The 15627-nt window shown below is 44.4% G+C and overlaps 1 protein-coding gene across 1 annotated transcript in view; it reads left to right on the forward strand.

Annotated features, from left to right (window-relative positions):
- The window catches only part of si:ch211-272n13.3 (ankyrin repeat domain-containing protein 26), a 99392-nt gene that overhangs the window by 34514 nt on the left and 49251 nt on the right, over positions 1-15627 (forward strand). The window contains exons 19-22 of the mRNA XM_064930643.1: positions 11588-11890; positions 12026-12130; positions 12239-12315; positions 14428-14454. Of these exons, the coding sequence (XP_064786715.1) occupies positions 11588-11890; positions 12026-12130; positions 12239-12315; positions 14428-14454 (512 nt within the window). The remainder of the gene's footprint in view (positions 1-11587; positions 11891-12025; positions 12131-12238; positions 12316-14427; positions 14455-15627) is intronic.

Consider the following 15627-nt stretch of genomic DNA (forward strand, 5'->3'; position numbering starts at 1 on the left):
TATTGTGGCAAACCTCTTCAAGGTTAGGAGCGTTTGTCACAAACTAAGTGGTAAACTGTCACCAAATCACCTAAGAATGAGAGTTCTTTCGAACAGTACAGTACCTGTGTGTTTGTTTCTCCGTCCTGGTCCACCCAGGCCGTAGGCGAGGTCAAGGATAGCAGGGTTCGGTACACGAATCGGGTTCTCGGTAGGTCCAGGTCCAAACGCCAACAGGTAAGTCCAAAACAGTCCAACTCATACACGGTAAATCCAGCCAATCTCTATTGTCTCTTTCTCTATTGTTCATAGATCCTTCCAGCACTCTCTTCTTCTCTTCCTGGTTTTTCTTGACCCTTTATCTGTGGGTTAGCTCCACCTTCTGAGGGTTCCCCTTGCTTCTGGGACTTGTAGTTTTGGTGGTCGGCCATTTTGTGATCTGTAGTTCTGACAGGGGTGGCCATTTTAGTGATCGGGCAGAGCCCGTTTATTAGTTCTGCGCTCACATATCTGCCATTTACCACTCGATCCCCTTCTTTGCCACACATCTCTCCCCCTAGATCCGACCCCCTAGGTCGGGCTACCGCAGCAAAATATGCGTGCATGCGGGATAACCCATCCACGTTTCCCATTTCCTTCCCTGCTCTGTGTTTCAAGTCAAAATGAAACGGTTGGAGACTCAAAAAACACCGCATCACCCGAGCGTTCTTCTCTTTAGCCCTATGCATCCAGGTGAGTGGGGCATGGTCACTGATGAGGGTGAAGTGGCGCCCCAGCAGGTAGTATTTCAGGCTTTCTAGAGCCCACTTTACTGCCAGCGCCTCTTTCTCAACGACTGAGTAGTTGGTTTCCCGTGGTTCCAGCTTCCTGCTTAAAAACAGGATGGGGTGTTCCACCCCTTATACCTCTTGGGATAGCACTGCTCCCAAGCCGACCTCTGAGGCATCCGTCTGAACCATAACTCTCTCTCAAAGTCTGGTACCACCAGTTACAGAGAGCCCCCTGTAATGTCCTAAATGCTTTGGTGGCCCTTTCATCCCATTTGACCATGTTTGGCCCTCTGGCTCTAGTCATGTCGGTAAGTGGGGCGGCCACTGTGGCATAACTTGGGATGAACTTCCGGTAGTAACCCGCCAGCCCTAGGAAGGCTCGAACTTGCTTCTTATTTACTGGTTTCGGCCATTCTCTAATTGCCTTCACCTTCTTATGTTGGGGTTTGATTAACCCTCTTCCCACAGTGTATCCCAGATACTCTTGTTTCCTCTAACCCCACATAACACTTGGCAGGGTTTGCCGTGAGCCCTGCCTTTCTAAGGGCGTCTAACACTGCCTGTACCCGGGGTAAGTGGGATTCCCAATCTGGGCTGTAGATCCCCACGTCATCTAAATAAGCTGCGGCATATGCTTTGTGCGGTTTTAGGACTTTGTCCATGAGGCGTTGAAAGGTGGCTGGGGCCCCGTGTAAGCTGAATGGCATGACGGTGTATTGAAACAAACCGTCAGGTGTTGCAAAGGCTGTCTTTTCTTTGGCCTTGGGGGTCAGAGGAATTTGCCAGTGCCCTTTTGTCAGATCAAGAGTCGTAATGTACCGAGCATTACCAATTTTCTCCAGTAGTTCATCTACTCGGGGCATGGGGTAGGCATCAAACTTGGAGATTTCATTTACCTTCCGAAAGTCGTTACAGAACCGCAAAGACCCATCGGGCTTGGAGACCATCACAATTGGGCTAGACCACTCACTATGTGACTCTTCGATCACTCCAGCTGTCAACATTTTCTCCGCCTCTGCTCTAATCGCGGCCCGTCGAGCCTCGGGTACCCGATATGGCCTCATACTAACTTTTCTCCCTGGTAGGGAAACGATATCATGAGCCGTAACCTCAGTTCGGCCAGGTACCTCTGAAAACACATCTCTGTTTTTCTGGATCAGGGTCTTCACTTCCTGTACTTGTGCTGGGGACAGAGTGGGTGAGATATTTACTTCGGCTGTCTCCTGAGTGTGTGGGGGGTATGTGACCATTAGTGTTTCTCTCTCTCTCTCCATGATTTTAACAGATTTATTTGATAAATCTGTTCCTGGGGCCGTCGACCTGGCTGTCGGATCCGATAATTGACTTCTCCTATTCTCTCCAGTACTTCATATGGTCCTTTCCATGTGGCCAGTAGTTTACACTCTACCGTGGGGATCAGCACTAACACCTTATCTCCCGGTTTAAATTCCCTCAGGGTAGCCTGCCGGTTATAAGTGTGCCGCTGGTGCTCCTGTGCTTGTCTCATGTGCTCTCTGACGATGGGCATGACTGTGGCTGTCCTGTCTTGCATTGCCGTGACGTGCTCTATGACACTAGTATACGGGGTGGATTGGTGCTCCCAGGTTTCCCGGGCGATGTCTAAGATTCCCCGGGGATGCCTCCCATATACCAGCTCAAAGGGAGAAAACCCCAGCGAGGCTTGAGGAACCTCTCTAATGGCAAACATCAGATACGGCAACATGCAATCCCAGTTCTTCCCATCCTTATCGATTACCTACCTGAGCATTGACTTCAGGGTCCGGTTGAATCTCTCGACCAGCCCGTCCGTCTGAGGATGGTAAACCGATGTCCTCAACTGTTTCACCTGCCAGAGTTTACAAAGGTCCGCCATAATTCGGGACATAAAGGGGGTCCCCTGGTCGGTAAGGATCTCCTTTGGAAGCCCTACCCTGGTAAACAAGAGCACTAATTCCTTTGCAATATTCTTGGAAGCCATCGTCCGAAGGGGAATGGCTTCTGGGTAGCGAGTGGCATAATCTAGAATGACCAGAATGTATTGGTGCCCTCTGGCGGATTTGGGTAGTGGGCCCACTAAATCCATCGCTATCCTCTCAAATGGTGTTTCGATTATGGGGAGTGGCACTAACGGGCTTCTAACAGCTGGTCGGGGAGCTGTTAACTGGCACTCCGGGCACTCTCCACAATGCCGAGCCACTTCAGCTTGAATTCCTGGCCAGTAAAACCTCCTTACAATCCGGTCTCGGGTTTTATCGATACCAAGGTGTCCACCCAGAATGTGCCCATGAGCTAGATCCAGTACTGTCCTCCGGTACCGAGTGGGAACCAACAACTGTTCCACCACATCAACCCCTATTTTCGAGACTCTGTACACCAAACCCTTTTTCATGATGAAGTGGGGAAAACTATTAGGCATCATACCAACATTTATGGGAGTACCATCTACGACCTGCACATCTGCTCTGGCTTGCTGCAGGGTTGGATCCTGGTTTTGGGCCGTCCCAAAATTAGTCAAGGAACCTGCCAGGTCTGTGGGTTCTAGATCGTCGTCCTCTGGATTCAGACCGACCCCAGCCCCACTAGTACCGGGCTGTTCGTTATCAGCGAGGTTTGCCACTTCATCCTCCTCCTCCCCTACTAGCACTTGTGATGTTGTCCCCTGGGAGACCTCTTTTCCTGGCTTTGGTTGAAGGCCCCATGCTTCTTCCTGCTTGGTCAGGGTTGTTGGCTTCTCAAATATGCCATTCTTGTGGCCTAACTTCGCAAAGTTAGGAAAGTCTCTACCCAATATTACATCATATGGCATCTTTGGGACCACACCGACCTCATAATCCAGCAGACCGTCCTCTGTTTGTATGCTCACTAAGACCGTGGGGTACAGACGGGTATCCCCATGAATGCATGTAACACTGATATCCTGTCTTGTATCCAGTTTATGATTCGGCACTAGGCTTGCAACGACCAGGGTTAGCATACTGCCGGAATCCAGCAGTGCTTCAACCTCTTTCCCTTCATCCTTCACCTTGCACATATGTTTGTTTCTTGATCTTTCAAGTACAGTGGTTACAACAGGACATGCATACCGTATATCATCTTCATTTTCACCGAGGTTACATTGCATTGGCTCTTCTTTAATAGGGCAGTAGGCTGCAATAGGTCCTGGTTGATTACAATTGTAACAGATAATAGGGGTTCGGGGAGACCCCTCGACACCCAGTCCCGGTTTCCGTTTTTTCCTTAGTGTCTCGGCCTGATTCTGATTCTTTCCTCATGGCCCCACGTTGCTCTCTTCCCCCTCTATATGCTGGGACAGCCTTACCCTGCCCGCTGGTTTGCCCATGCCTGGGGAACGGGAATCTTTCCTCCTGTGCCTGCTCAGCTGTTCCTGCCATACAATACCGTTCAACCAGGCCCACGAGATGGTCGGCGGAAAGTACCTCGTTCTGGCCAACCCATCGTCTCACTTCTTGGGGTAGACCTCGCTGAAACTGGTTGAGTACGATTGTCTCGGCGGATGACCGGGTCTCTGGTCGCAACCATTTCCGTGCCAGGTGAATCAAGTCGAACATCTGTGTTCGTGGGGGTTGTCCCGGTCGGTAGGACCACTGGTGGAAGCGGTGTGCCCTCACGGTATTGGTCACTCCCAGTCTAGTCAGGATCTCTCCCTTTAGTTTATCGTAATCCTGTGCATCTTTCAACTCCAGGTCGAAATACGCTTTTTGAGCGTCCCCTGCCAGGTATGGTGCCAGAAGCCCTGCCCATTCTTCTTTTGGCCACTTCTCCCTCTCTGCCGTCCTTTCGAAGGTGGTAAGATATGCTTCCACATCATCCTGCGCTGTCATTTTTTTGAAGAAAATGATTGGCCCTCCTCTGGGTATTTGCAGCTGGTAATTGAGCCCCAATTTGGTCCGCTAGAACCTTTAGGCCTTCTCTTAACTCCCGGGTGTTTCTCTCTTGCTCTTCTCTGAGCAGCTGGTTGGTGCGGTGCTGGACCTGTAACGTGTCCTGATACATTCGCATTGCATCCTGATGAGCTATTTGTTGAGCTCTAGTTGCCTCTTGTTGGGCGGCCGCTTGTAACAGGGCCTGTATGGCTCCCTCCATACTCATTTTCCTGAGAAACTGTCCTAACCAAACAAAGCCACAAAAAAAACCTGACTCCCCTTTGGAGTGCTAACTGAACATTTTTCTTTTTCTTCTACCTAACCAGTGGTATGGTTAGTCCATACCTGCATCCTCCACCACTTGTGGCAAACGTCTTCAAGGTTAGGAGCGTTTGTCACAAACTAAGTGGTAAACTGTCACCAAATCACCCAAGAATGAGAGTTCTTTCGAACAGGACAGTACCTGTGTGTTTGTTTCTCCGTCCTGGTCCACCCAGGCCGTAGGCGAGGTCAAGGATAGCAGGGTTCGGTACATGAATCGGGTTCTCGGTAGGTCCAGGTCCAAACGCCAACAGGTAAGTCCAAAACAGTCCAACTCATACACGGTAAATCCAGCCAATCTCTATTGTCTCTTTCTCTATTGTTCATAGATCCATCCAGCACTCTCTTCTTCTCTTCCTGGTTTTTCTTGACCCTTTATCTGTGGGTTGGCTCCACCTTCTGAGGGTTCCCCTTGCTTCTGGGACTTGTAGTTTTGGTGGTCGGCCATTTTGTGATCTGTAGTTCTGACAGGGGTGGCCATTTTAGTGATCGGGCAGAGCCCGTTTATTAGTTCTGCTCTCACATATCTGCCATTTACCACTCGACCCCCTTCTTTGCCACAATATACATATACATTCAGTAAAAAGAAATATATTTATATTTCATAAAAAGGCATTAGCACTTACCTGTCCAGATGTACGTCCTGTCCTTGCAGAAACAGCTCCTCAGCTCCTGTTTGAATCATAACACTCAAAGATTCCTCAAACAAAACATCTCTCACTTTCACTTTTTCACTTTAGACTTTGACTTTAGACTTTGACTTTGCTTTTCCTGATTTATTCGCCATGATGTCTTCAATGAAATCCTTGAAAATACAACTTTCCAAAATACTGCTGCGTGTAACAAGCGTCACAGCAGAAATACAGTCTATCAACGAAGCATCGCTAAATGTGTTGGTGCGCAGGGTAGTTGTGCTCGTTGTCTTCAAATCAGTTCACTTCGGTCAATACTCCCGCAAAAAAAACAATGACGTTTGGCTGTGTTGTAAACATCCAGAGGAATGCACTGAAACCAACCATGACTAGATTGTTTACCGTGTGTAATTACATCGAATGCTCCATAAAAACATTTATAGAGATGGAATTTACGGCACAAACGGGTTACAAAATGTTTCGATTTAGGCTGTAAAAATTAATTTTATCAAAGAAAATTAGTTTCGTCACTCTGAAATTTCCCCTGATGTTGATCCCTGTATGGGGATCGCAGCCATAAGAGTAATTAATGTGGATGCTACTATGATTACGGATTATCCTGAATGAATTGTGAATAATGATGAATGAGAAATTTAGTTTCAAAGATAATACCCCCAAGTAATGCTATCCTTCCCTGTCATTGGGAATGGTGAGAGGTTAGCATGTCTTGGGGGTATGATCTTTGACCCTCTGTAACTTTCTCACTCATCATCATTATTCATTCAGGATTATCTGTAATCAAGGTAGCATCCACATTAATGTAGAAGTGTTTAGAAACATATTGCTTTCTTATTTACAAAATGACAATCCATTATTTACCATTCATTTCTATTGGGCCCAAAATAATCTGAAATGCAACCAAAACGAACTGCAAATGCATCCAACAAGTTAACAACCTCTTTAGGATTGGACCCCTTTTTTAAATGTTTGCTTAAAATGACATACCCAAATCTACGGTTCAAGTCGGAAGTTTACATGCACCTTAGCCAAATACATTTAAACTCAATCTTTCACAATTCCTGACATTTTGATCTTCGTAAGAGTTCCATTTTAGGTCAGTTAGGATCACCACTTTATTTTAAGAATGTGAATTGTCAGAATAATAGTAGAGTATAATTTATTTCAGTTTATTTCAACAACTGTTTACAGACAGATAATTTAACTTATCATTCACTGTATCACATTCCGAGTGGGTCAGAAGTTTACATACACTCAATTAGTATTTGGTAGCATTGTCTTTAAATTGTTTAACTTGGGTCAAATGTTTTTGGTCGCCTTCCACAAGCTCCCAACAATAATTGTGGTGAGTTTCAGCCCATTCCTCCTGACAGAGCTGGTGTAACTAAGTCAGGTTTATAGGCCTCCTTGCTCGCACACACTTTTTCATTTCTGCCCACACATTTTCAATTGGTTTGAGGTCAGGGCTTTGTGATGCCCACTCCAATACCTTGACTTTGTAGCCCTTCAGCCATTTTGCCACTACTTTGGAAGTATGCTTGGGGTCATTGTCCATTTGGAAGACCCATTTGCAACCAAGCTTTAACTTCCTGACTGATGTCTTGAGATATTGCTTCAGTATATCCACATCATTTTCCTTTCCTCATGATGCTATCTATTTTGTCAAGTGCACCAGTCCCTCTTGCAGTAAAGCACCCCCACAACATGATGCTGCCATCCCCGTGTTTCACGGTTGGGATGGTGTTCTTTGGCTTGCAAGCCTCCCTTTTTCCTCCAAACATAACGATGGTCATTATGGCCAAACAGTTTCATCAGACAAGAGGACATTTCTCCAAAAAGTACAGTCTTTGTCCCCATGTGCAGTTGCAAACCATAATCTGGCTTTTTTTATGGTGGTTTTGGAGCAGTGGCTTCTTCCTTGCTGAGCGCCCTTTCAGGTTATATTGATATAGGACTCGTTTTACTGTGAATATAGATGCTTTTGTACCTTTTTCCTCCAGCATCTTCACGAGGTCCTTTGCTGTTGTTCTGTGATTGATTTGCACTTTTCGCACAAAAGTATGTTCATCTCTAGGAGACAGAACTCCTTCCTGCGCGGTATGACGGCTGTGTGGTCACATGGTGTTTATACTTGTGTACTATTGTTTGTCCAGATGAACGTCGTACCTTCAGGCGTTTAGAAATTGCTCCCAAGGATGAACCAGACTTGTGGAGGTCTACTTTTTTTTCTGAGGTCTTGGCTGATTTATTTTGATTTTGCCATGATGTCAAGCAAAGAGGCACTGAGTTTGAAGGTAGGCCTTGAAATACATCCACAGGTACACCTCCAATTGACTCAAATGATGTCAATTAGCCTATCAGAAGCTTCTAAAGCCATGACATAATTTTCTGAAAATGTCCAAGCTGTTTAAAAGCACAGTCAACTTAGTGTATGTCAACTTCTGACCCATTGAAATTGTGATACAGTCAATTATAAGTGAAATAATCTGCCTGTAAACAATTGTTTGAAAAATTACTTGCACAAGGTAGATGTCCTAACCGACTTGCCAAAACTATAGTGTGTTAACAAGAAATTTGTGGAATGGTTGAAAAATGAGTTTTAATGACTCAAACCTAAGTGTATGTTAGCTTCCGACTGTATTTGCCTGTAGCTCAGGACCTGAAGCAAGGATATTCATATTGTTGATACCAAAGGAAACACCTTGAAGTTTGTGGAAATGTGAAATTAATGTAGGAGAATTTAAGACATTAGGTCTGGTAAAAGGAAAAAAACGTGTCGCGCCCATCTTTGAAATGCAAGAGAAAGGTTGCAATGTACTGTTCCAGGTTAGGCGCGTTTTCGATTTTGGTCACTAAAATTTTGGCAGCAAAGTTCTGCACAGTTTTAGTCTGATCCAATGAACCACTGCATTTCTGTTCAAAATGTTTTATCAAGTCTACCCAAATGTGCCTAATTTGGTTTATTGATACATTTTCAAGTTCATAACTGTGCACTCTCCTCAAACAATAGCATGGTATTCTTTCATTTTAGTAGGTACTGTAAATTGAACAGTGCAGTCTGATTAAGAAGAATTTAAGCTTTCTGCCCATATCAGATATGTCTATGTCCTGGGAAATGTTCTTGTTGCTTACAACCTCATGCTAATCACATTAGCCTACGTTAGCTCAACCGTCCCGTGGGGGGGACACTGATCCTGTAGAGATTTTAAGAGCCACAAGCTTATTCTAGTCATTGCGTGCAAGAAATATGGATCCAAATACTAAACCTTTGACTGCTTTATAAGAATCGGGGGGTGTCAATAAATTTGACTTTTGCCTTTTTGACTGTTAACCTCTCTGGGTTAACAACAAGCAAGGGAAAATGCAGAGTGCCAAATTCAAATATATTACTATAAAAATTGAACTTTCATTAAATCACTCATACAAGATAGCAAATTAAAGCTACACTTGTTGTGAATCCAGCCAACGTGTCAGATTTCAAAAAGGCTTTTCAGTGAAAGCAAACAATGCTATTATCTGAGGATAGCACCTCCGTAAACAAAGAGAGTAACCATATTTCAACCCTGCAGGCATGGCACAAAACGCAGAAAAAAAATATAAATCATGCTTTACCTTTGACGAGCTTCTTTTGTTGGCACTCCAATATATCCCATAAACATCACAATTGGTCCTTTTGTTCGATTAATTCTGTCTATATATATCCAAAATGTCCATTTATTTGGCTCGTTTGATCCAGAAAAACACCGGTTCCAACTTGTGACTACAAAATATCTCAAAAGTTACCTGTAAACTTTGCCAAAACATTTCAAATTACTTTTGTAGTACAACTTTAGGTATTTTTTAACGTAAATCATTTCTAAAAATGAAGACGGGATGATCTGTGTTCAATACAGGAGGAAAACAAACTGTAGCTGGCTTTCTGGTCATGCGCCTGTATCTAACAGTACACTTCAAGTGACCCTCGTTCAAGATGTCCGTACTTCTTCATTACACAAAGGATAAACCTCAACCATTTTCTAAACTGTTGACATCCAGTGGAAACGATAGGAACTGCAAGAAGGTCCCTTAGAAATCTGGATTCCCAATGAAAATTAATTGAAAAGAGAGTGACCTCAAAAAACAAAATCTGAATGGTTTGTCCTCGGGGTTTCGCCTGCTAAAAAAGTTATGTTATACTCACAGACACGATTCAAACAGTTTTAGAAACTTGAGTGTTTTCTATCCAAATCTACTAATACTATGCATATCTTATCTTCTGGGGATGAGTAGCAGGCAGTTGAATTTGGGCATGCATTTCATCCGGACATGAAAGTACTGCCCCGTCACCAAGAAGTTAATCCAGCCACAGTCCCATTTCAAAAAGGCTTTACGGCGAAAGCATACCATGCGATTATGTTAGGTTAGCACCTTATCACAGAAAAACACAGCCATTTTTCCAGCCAAAGAGAGGAGACACAAAAAGCAGAAATAGAGATAAAATGAATCACTAACCTTTGAGGATCTTCATCATATGGCACTCATAGGACTTCATGTTACACAATACATGTGTGTTTTGTTCGATATAGTTCATATTTATATCCAAAAATCTCAGTTTACATTGGTGCGTTATGTTCAGAACATGCAGTGATTTTGCAGAGAGCCACATCAATTTACAGAAATACTCATCATAAATGTTGATGAAAATACATCTGTTATACATGGAATTAAAGATATACTTCTCAATGCAACCTCTGTGTCAGATTTAAAAAAAGCTTTACAGAAAAAGCAAACCATGCAATAATCTGAGTACAGCGCTCAGACACCAAAACAAGCCATACAGATACCCTCCATGTTGTGGAGTCAACAGAAGTCAGAAATAGCATTATAAATATTCACTTACCTTTGATCTTCATCAGAATGCACACCCATGAATCCCAGTTCCACAATAAATGTTTGTTTTGTTCGATAAAGTCCATCATTTATGTCCAACTACCTCCTTTTTGTTCGCACGTTTAGTTCACACATCCAAATTCATGAGGCGCAGGCACACCTAGTCCAGACCAAAAGTCAAAAAAGTTATTTTGCAGTTCGTAGAAACATGTCAGTTGATGTATAGAATCAATCTTTAGGATGTTTTTAACATAAATCTTCAATCATATTTCAACCAGACAATTCCTTTGTCTTTAGAAATGAAAAGGAACGCAGCTAGCTCTCACGGCAGCGCGCATGACTTAACTCATGGCATTCTGCTAGACCCCTGACTCAAACAGCTCTTATTCGCTCCCCCTTCACAGTAGGATCTTGAAACAAGGTTCTAAAGACTGTTGACAGTTAGTGGAAGCCGTAGGAAGTGCAATCTGACCAAATTTCCACTGAATATTTGATAGGCAAAGACTTGAAAACCTACAAACCTCAGATTTCCCACTTCCTGTTTGGATTTTTTCTCAGGTTTTTGCCTGCCATATGAGTTCTGTTATACTCACAGACATCATTCAAACAGTTTTAGAAACGTCATAGTGTTTTCTATCCAAATCTACTAATAATATGCAAATCTTAGCTTCTGGGCCTGAGTAGCAGGCAGTTAACTCTGGGCACCTTATTCATCCAAGCTACTCAATATTGCTCCCCATCCATAAGAAGTTAAACAAAATATCTTTCTCTGAGCATTTGTATTAGAATTAAAATAATTTAAATGTTTGGTGTACAATATAGCTAAGTATTTGAATTATTTAATTTATAGAGTCATTATTGCTTATCTTTATCAAGGGTGTCAATAATTTCAGACCCCACTTTAGATTTGGGGTAAGGCCCTGTGTTAGACTAGCGTCCTGTCCAGGGGGTGTACATAAAGCTGCCTCACGCTAAAGAAACAGGAGATGGGCTCTTGCTATGAGCTGTTCTGGCTCAACCAAGCCAAGGCTCGTGTAAGGCTACTTACTTTGCTAAAATTGATCCCCTCAGACATGCTGATTGTCTGACTGTTGTCTCCGTGTTGCTGGTGCAGATGCCTCTGATTGGGACACGGCCAGCACCGCCAGCAGGAGAACCCTCCCCGGCCACGGAGTGCCTTCCCCCGGTGGCGAGGAGCTGAGGGAGGAGGCCTCTTCCCAATCCCCCGTCCCTCTGCCGGCTGTCCAGGAGCAGGAGCCAGATGCATTAATAGTGGAGAGGAACGGTCCTGAGGGGAAGAGACACTTTCTTTCGGAGAGACCCCTCCCATTGGCCAGCCCGCGCTCCCTTACCTTTCAAACCCAACCCCAGCCCTGTGCTCGGAAGATGCTGCCTCAGAGAACAGAGAGTGAGGAAGGTAAGGGAGTAAGGAGATTATAGATACTGCATGTACTTTTGAGTGTATTTCTGGCTAACTTTAGATGGGCTTTTTGTCCATTGGTGCCAAGGATGTAAGCAGTGCATAAATTTTATTTTTCTTCCTTGTTCTTAGATTTTAATTGGGATTCCAACCACGTGAATACCTCCACCCCCAGCCCAGTCAGGACTGGGAAGCAACTACCAAACGTAACAGAGACCGTCGCAGTGTTGAAACCTAGTGAGTAACCTAAAGTTTACCTAATTAATTAGCGTGGATTTAAGACTGACTATTTGCAGACGTACATCCACTGCTGCTCTTGTTAAAACAGGTTCTATCTCCCTGCAGATAACCCTCTGCATGAGCCCTCGCCAGTGAAGGAAGAGAGCGAAAGCAGTCCAGAGCCCGAGGAGCAGGCACAGGAGGTGGGGGCCTTAGTCAGGGAAAACCTTCTCCAGCTTACCTCATCCTTCCGCCAAATCACTACATATTCCCTGCTTTAAAATATATCTAACATTTTTACTTTACCACCTCTAACCTACCTCGTCACATTTGCTACTTCACGGTAGTGTATAATCCCCATCTTACAATATAGCCTATCATACTGTTGAAGGAATTCTAAATTTCCCAATCAGAATTAAATACTCTGTCTATTATTTTGAATGGTTTGTAAGACCCAATATTTTTATAAGAATGGACAGAGCCCGGTCTTAAAAGTCAGGTACCAGCGTTTAATTCAAGAGAGTACTGGCCCAAAATACAAAGAACATTACATTTTAAAGAGAAGATAAAAATGACGTCATCAGTTCTCACACTCTCTCAGATCCACACACTAGCGCAGTGTCTTCAGGTCTGGAGATTGTCTCCTACTCCCCTCATAAAGCAAACATTCCAATCTGTCTAAAAGACCTACTCTCCTTCACTAATGGAACATCAAAGAACATTCTTATCTGTCTAAAGAGATATACCCTCCTTCTCCCTTAAACCCGCAAGGTGCAGACAATTAATTTGTTTTTACCTACATTTTCAGTCCTAGTTTAACCAAAAACCCATACATTTCATACCATAACATAATAGTATTAAAACTTAATGGTTCTAATAAAAATGTATACATAATTAATCATTTCAACTATAATTTCCTACAACACATACCCACGGCATAGTTACAAATAATCTACATCACCTCTACAGCATCTCGTCTCTCATGACCCACTACACCACAAACTGCCTTATGAACACCCTATGTAGCCCCTAACTGACACAGTAGGCAAAACTATACTGAACACAAATATAAACGCAACATGACCTAATTGCAGTTCGGCGTCGTAACGGTATTCAGTGGGAAGATTTTGACATTCGATGGCCGCTGGAGAAGTATGATGAAGATGAAGCTCGGTTTCAACTGTACCGGGCAGATGGTAGACAGCGTGTATGGTGTCATGTGGGCGAGTGGTTTGCTGATGTTAACATTGTGAACAGTGTCCCATGTTGGAGGTGAGGGTATGGTATGTGCAGGCATAAGCTACGGACAACGAACACAATTACATTTTATCGATGGCAATTTGAATGCAACGAGATACTGTGACGAGATCCTGAGGTCCATTGTGACTATATGCGTAGGCCCTCACCGGTGAAGCAAGAGAGAGAGCAGTCCAGAGCCTGAGGAGCAGCCACAAGAGGTGGAGGCATTAGTCAGAGAATACCATCTCCAGTTTACCTAATCTACCCCCACAAATCACTACATTCCCCTACTTTAAATTGATCTAGTCTTTCTTATTTTACCACCTCAACCCTGGAGAGGAGTAGAATGGGCTCAACCAATATGCGACGAGGTGCAATCCAAAAATAATAATATAATAATATATAATAATATATCCCATTTAGCAGACGCTTTTGTCCAAAGCGACTTACAAGTCGGCTGGGGCCACTACTTTTTTACATATGGGTGGCACCAGCGGGAATCGAACCCACGACGCTTGGCGTTGCAAGCGCCATGCTCTACCGACTGAGCCACACAGGACCCTCATTTTGGAAGGAATAGCCGAAACTCACACTAATTAAAATCTAGATATTAAAATCATGACCGTTTGGCCATGACTACCTCCACACCCCCTCGTCACATTTTATACATCATATCACTGTAGTGTACAGCATATCCCTTACCTTACAATAAAGCCCATCATTCACCTGGCATAGCTACATTTCATCCACATCACCCATCTCATCTGCCATCATCCCCTTCACAACAGACTGGCTTATGAACCACCAATGTAGTCCCTCTCTCTCTCTCAGTAGGCAAAACTAATTGCAATGACATCATTGAGTTCATTGCTTGTATAAGGACATTTTGTGGATGTCTTTTTAGCATCCAAAAAATACATATTTATCTGGTGTAAACTGATTATCTGAACAGATAATAACCAAAATATCTATGTTCTCTCTGGTTGTAACAACGGCTATATGACTTCCCATCTTTTCAACATGAACCCGTGTGTTAACACCATTTCCTTTTCCTTTGTCTACTCATGCCATCAAAGGAGAAAGACGTTGCATCAGAGTTAGACGTAAGTAACCCGTACCACCTTGTCCCTGTCGGGTCCCAAACTGGGGAGGAGCAGGAGGAGGACAAAGAGAAAGGAGGGAGATATGTAGTTAGAGAAAGAGAGGGAGATGGTAAAGAGGAAGAGCCAGGCTGGGAGAAACGTTATGGGAAGATCTGGGTAGAGTTAGAGAAGAGGGAGGTTAAGTCCTCCTACAGGAACGTGGCGGCCGAACTGAAGCAGAAATTTGGAAAACTTCCAGCTGAATCCGCCTCTGACGAAACTACAGAAGAAGAAAAACAGGAGGAGAACGTAGAGATAGTTGAATCTCCCGCCAGAACCACTGAGGAAGAGTCGAGCAACGAAGAGGTGGGGGAGCCTAAAGTCTGTCTGTTGAGCAGGGCAAGGAGGAGTAGCAGCAATGCAGTCCTGCTGACCATTCTTGAGCAGAGGGGGTCCGGGCTGGAGGACTCTCTGACCGAGTCGGCTGACAACTCCCTATGCGAAGACAGGACTCAGCATGATGACACCCCCGGGAGTCCCGACCTCTCCCCCAGTGCCGAGGACAGTGAGATGGGGGACCTGGAGCTCCTCTGTGGCATTGAGCCAGAGAACAGGTCTGCTTTGCCTCAACTGTTTGGGGAAATCGACAGAGAGCGAGAAGTAGACTACAATGTCGATGATGTCACCAAGACTTTCACAGATTGCAATGCAGCCTCAGTGGAACTCAAATCAGACAATGTTCATATGGATTCGTCCTTGAACAAAGGAGAGTCCAACCCTAGCCCAGACAAAGATGCCACTACCAAACCAAAGCCTGCCGCAGAGGAATGTTGGCCAGGGCAAGTCCAACAGGGCGATGAGACGAGACCCTCCATGTACGAAGAAGAACCCAAAGTGTGTCCCTCCCAGTCTCAGCCCTCCTCATTGAGCAATGTGTGTCCCCCAGCTCCTTTACTTCCCTCAGACGAAGAGCTGGAAGAGGACCTACAGAGGTTCAAGCACGAGGTAGGGATGCTGAAGGTTGTGTTCCTGGATTTGGAGAAAGAGAAGCCCCTGCTCTGGAAAGAGGTAGAGAATTATGACTGCCCTCGCTCCCGTTATAGTCCCCCCAACTCTTTCTTGTTCTGTCTCTCTTTTTCTTTCTCCACTTTTTCCATTCCATCATCTCAGCTGAGTCTGTGTGAAAAAAACAAA

This window comes from Oncorhynchus masou, chromosome 22, assembly GCF_036934945.1.
Source record: "Oncorhynchus masou masou isolate Uvic2021 chromosome 22, UVic_Omas_1.1, whole genome shotgun sequence".
Classification (NCBI taxonomy): Eukaryota; Metazoa; Chordata; class Actinopteri; order Salmoniformes; family Salmonidae; genus Oncorhynchus; species Oncorhynchus masou.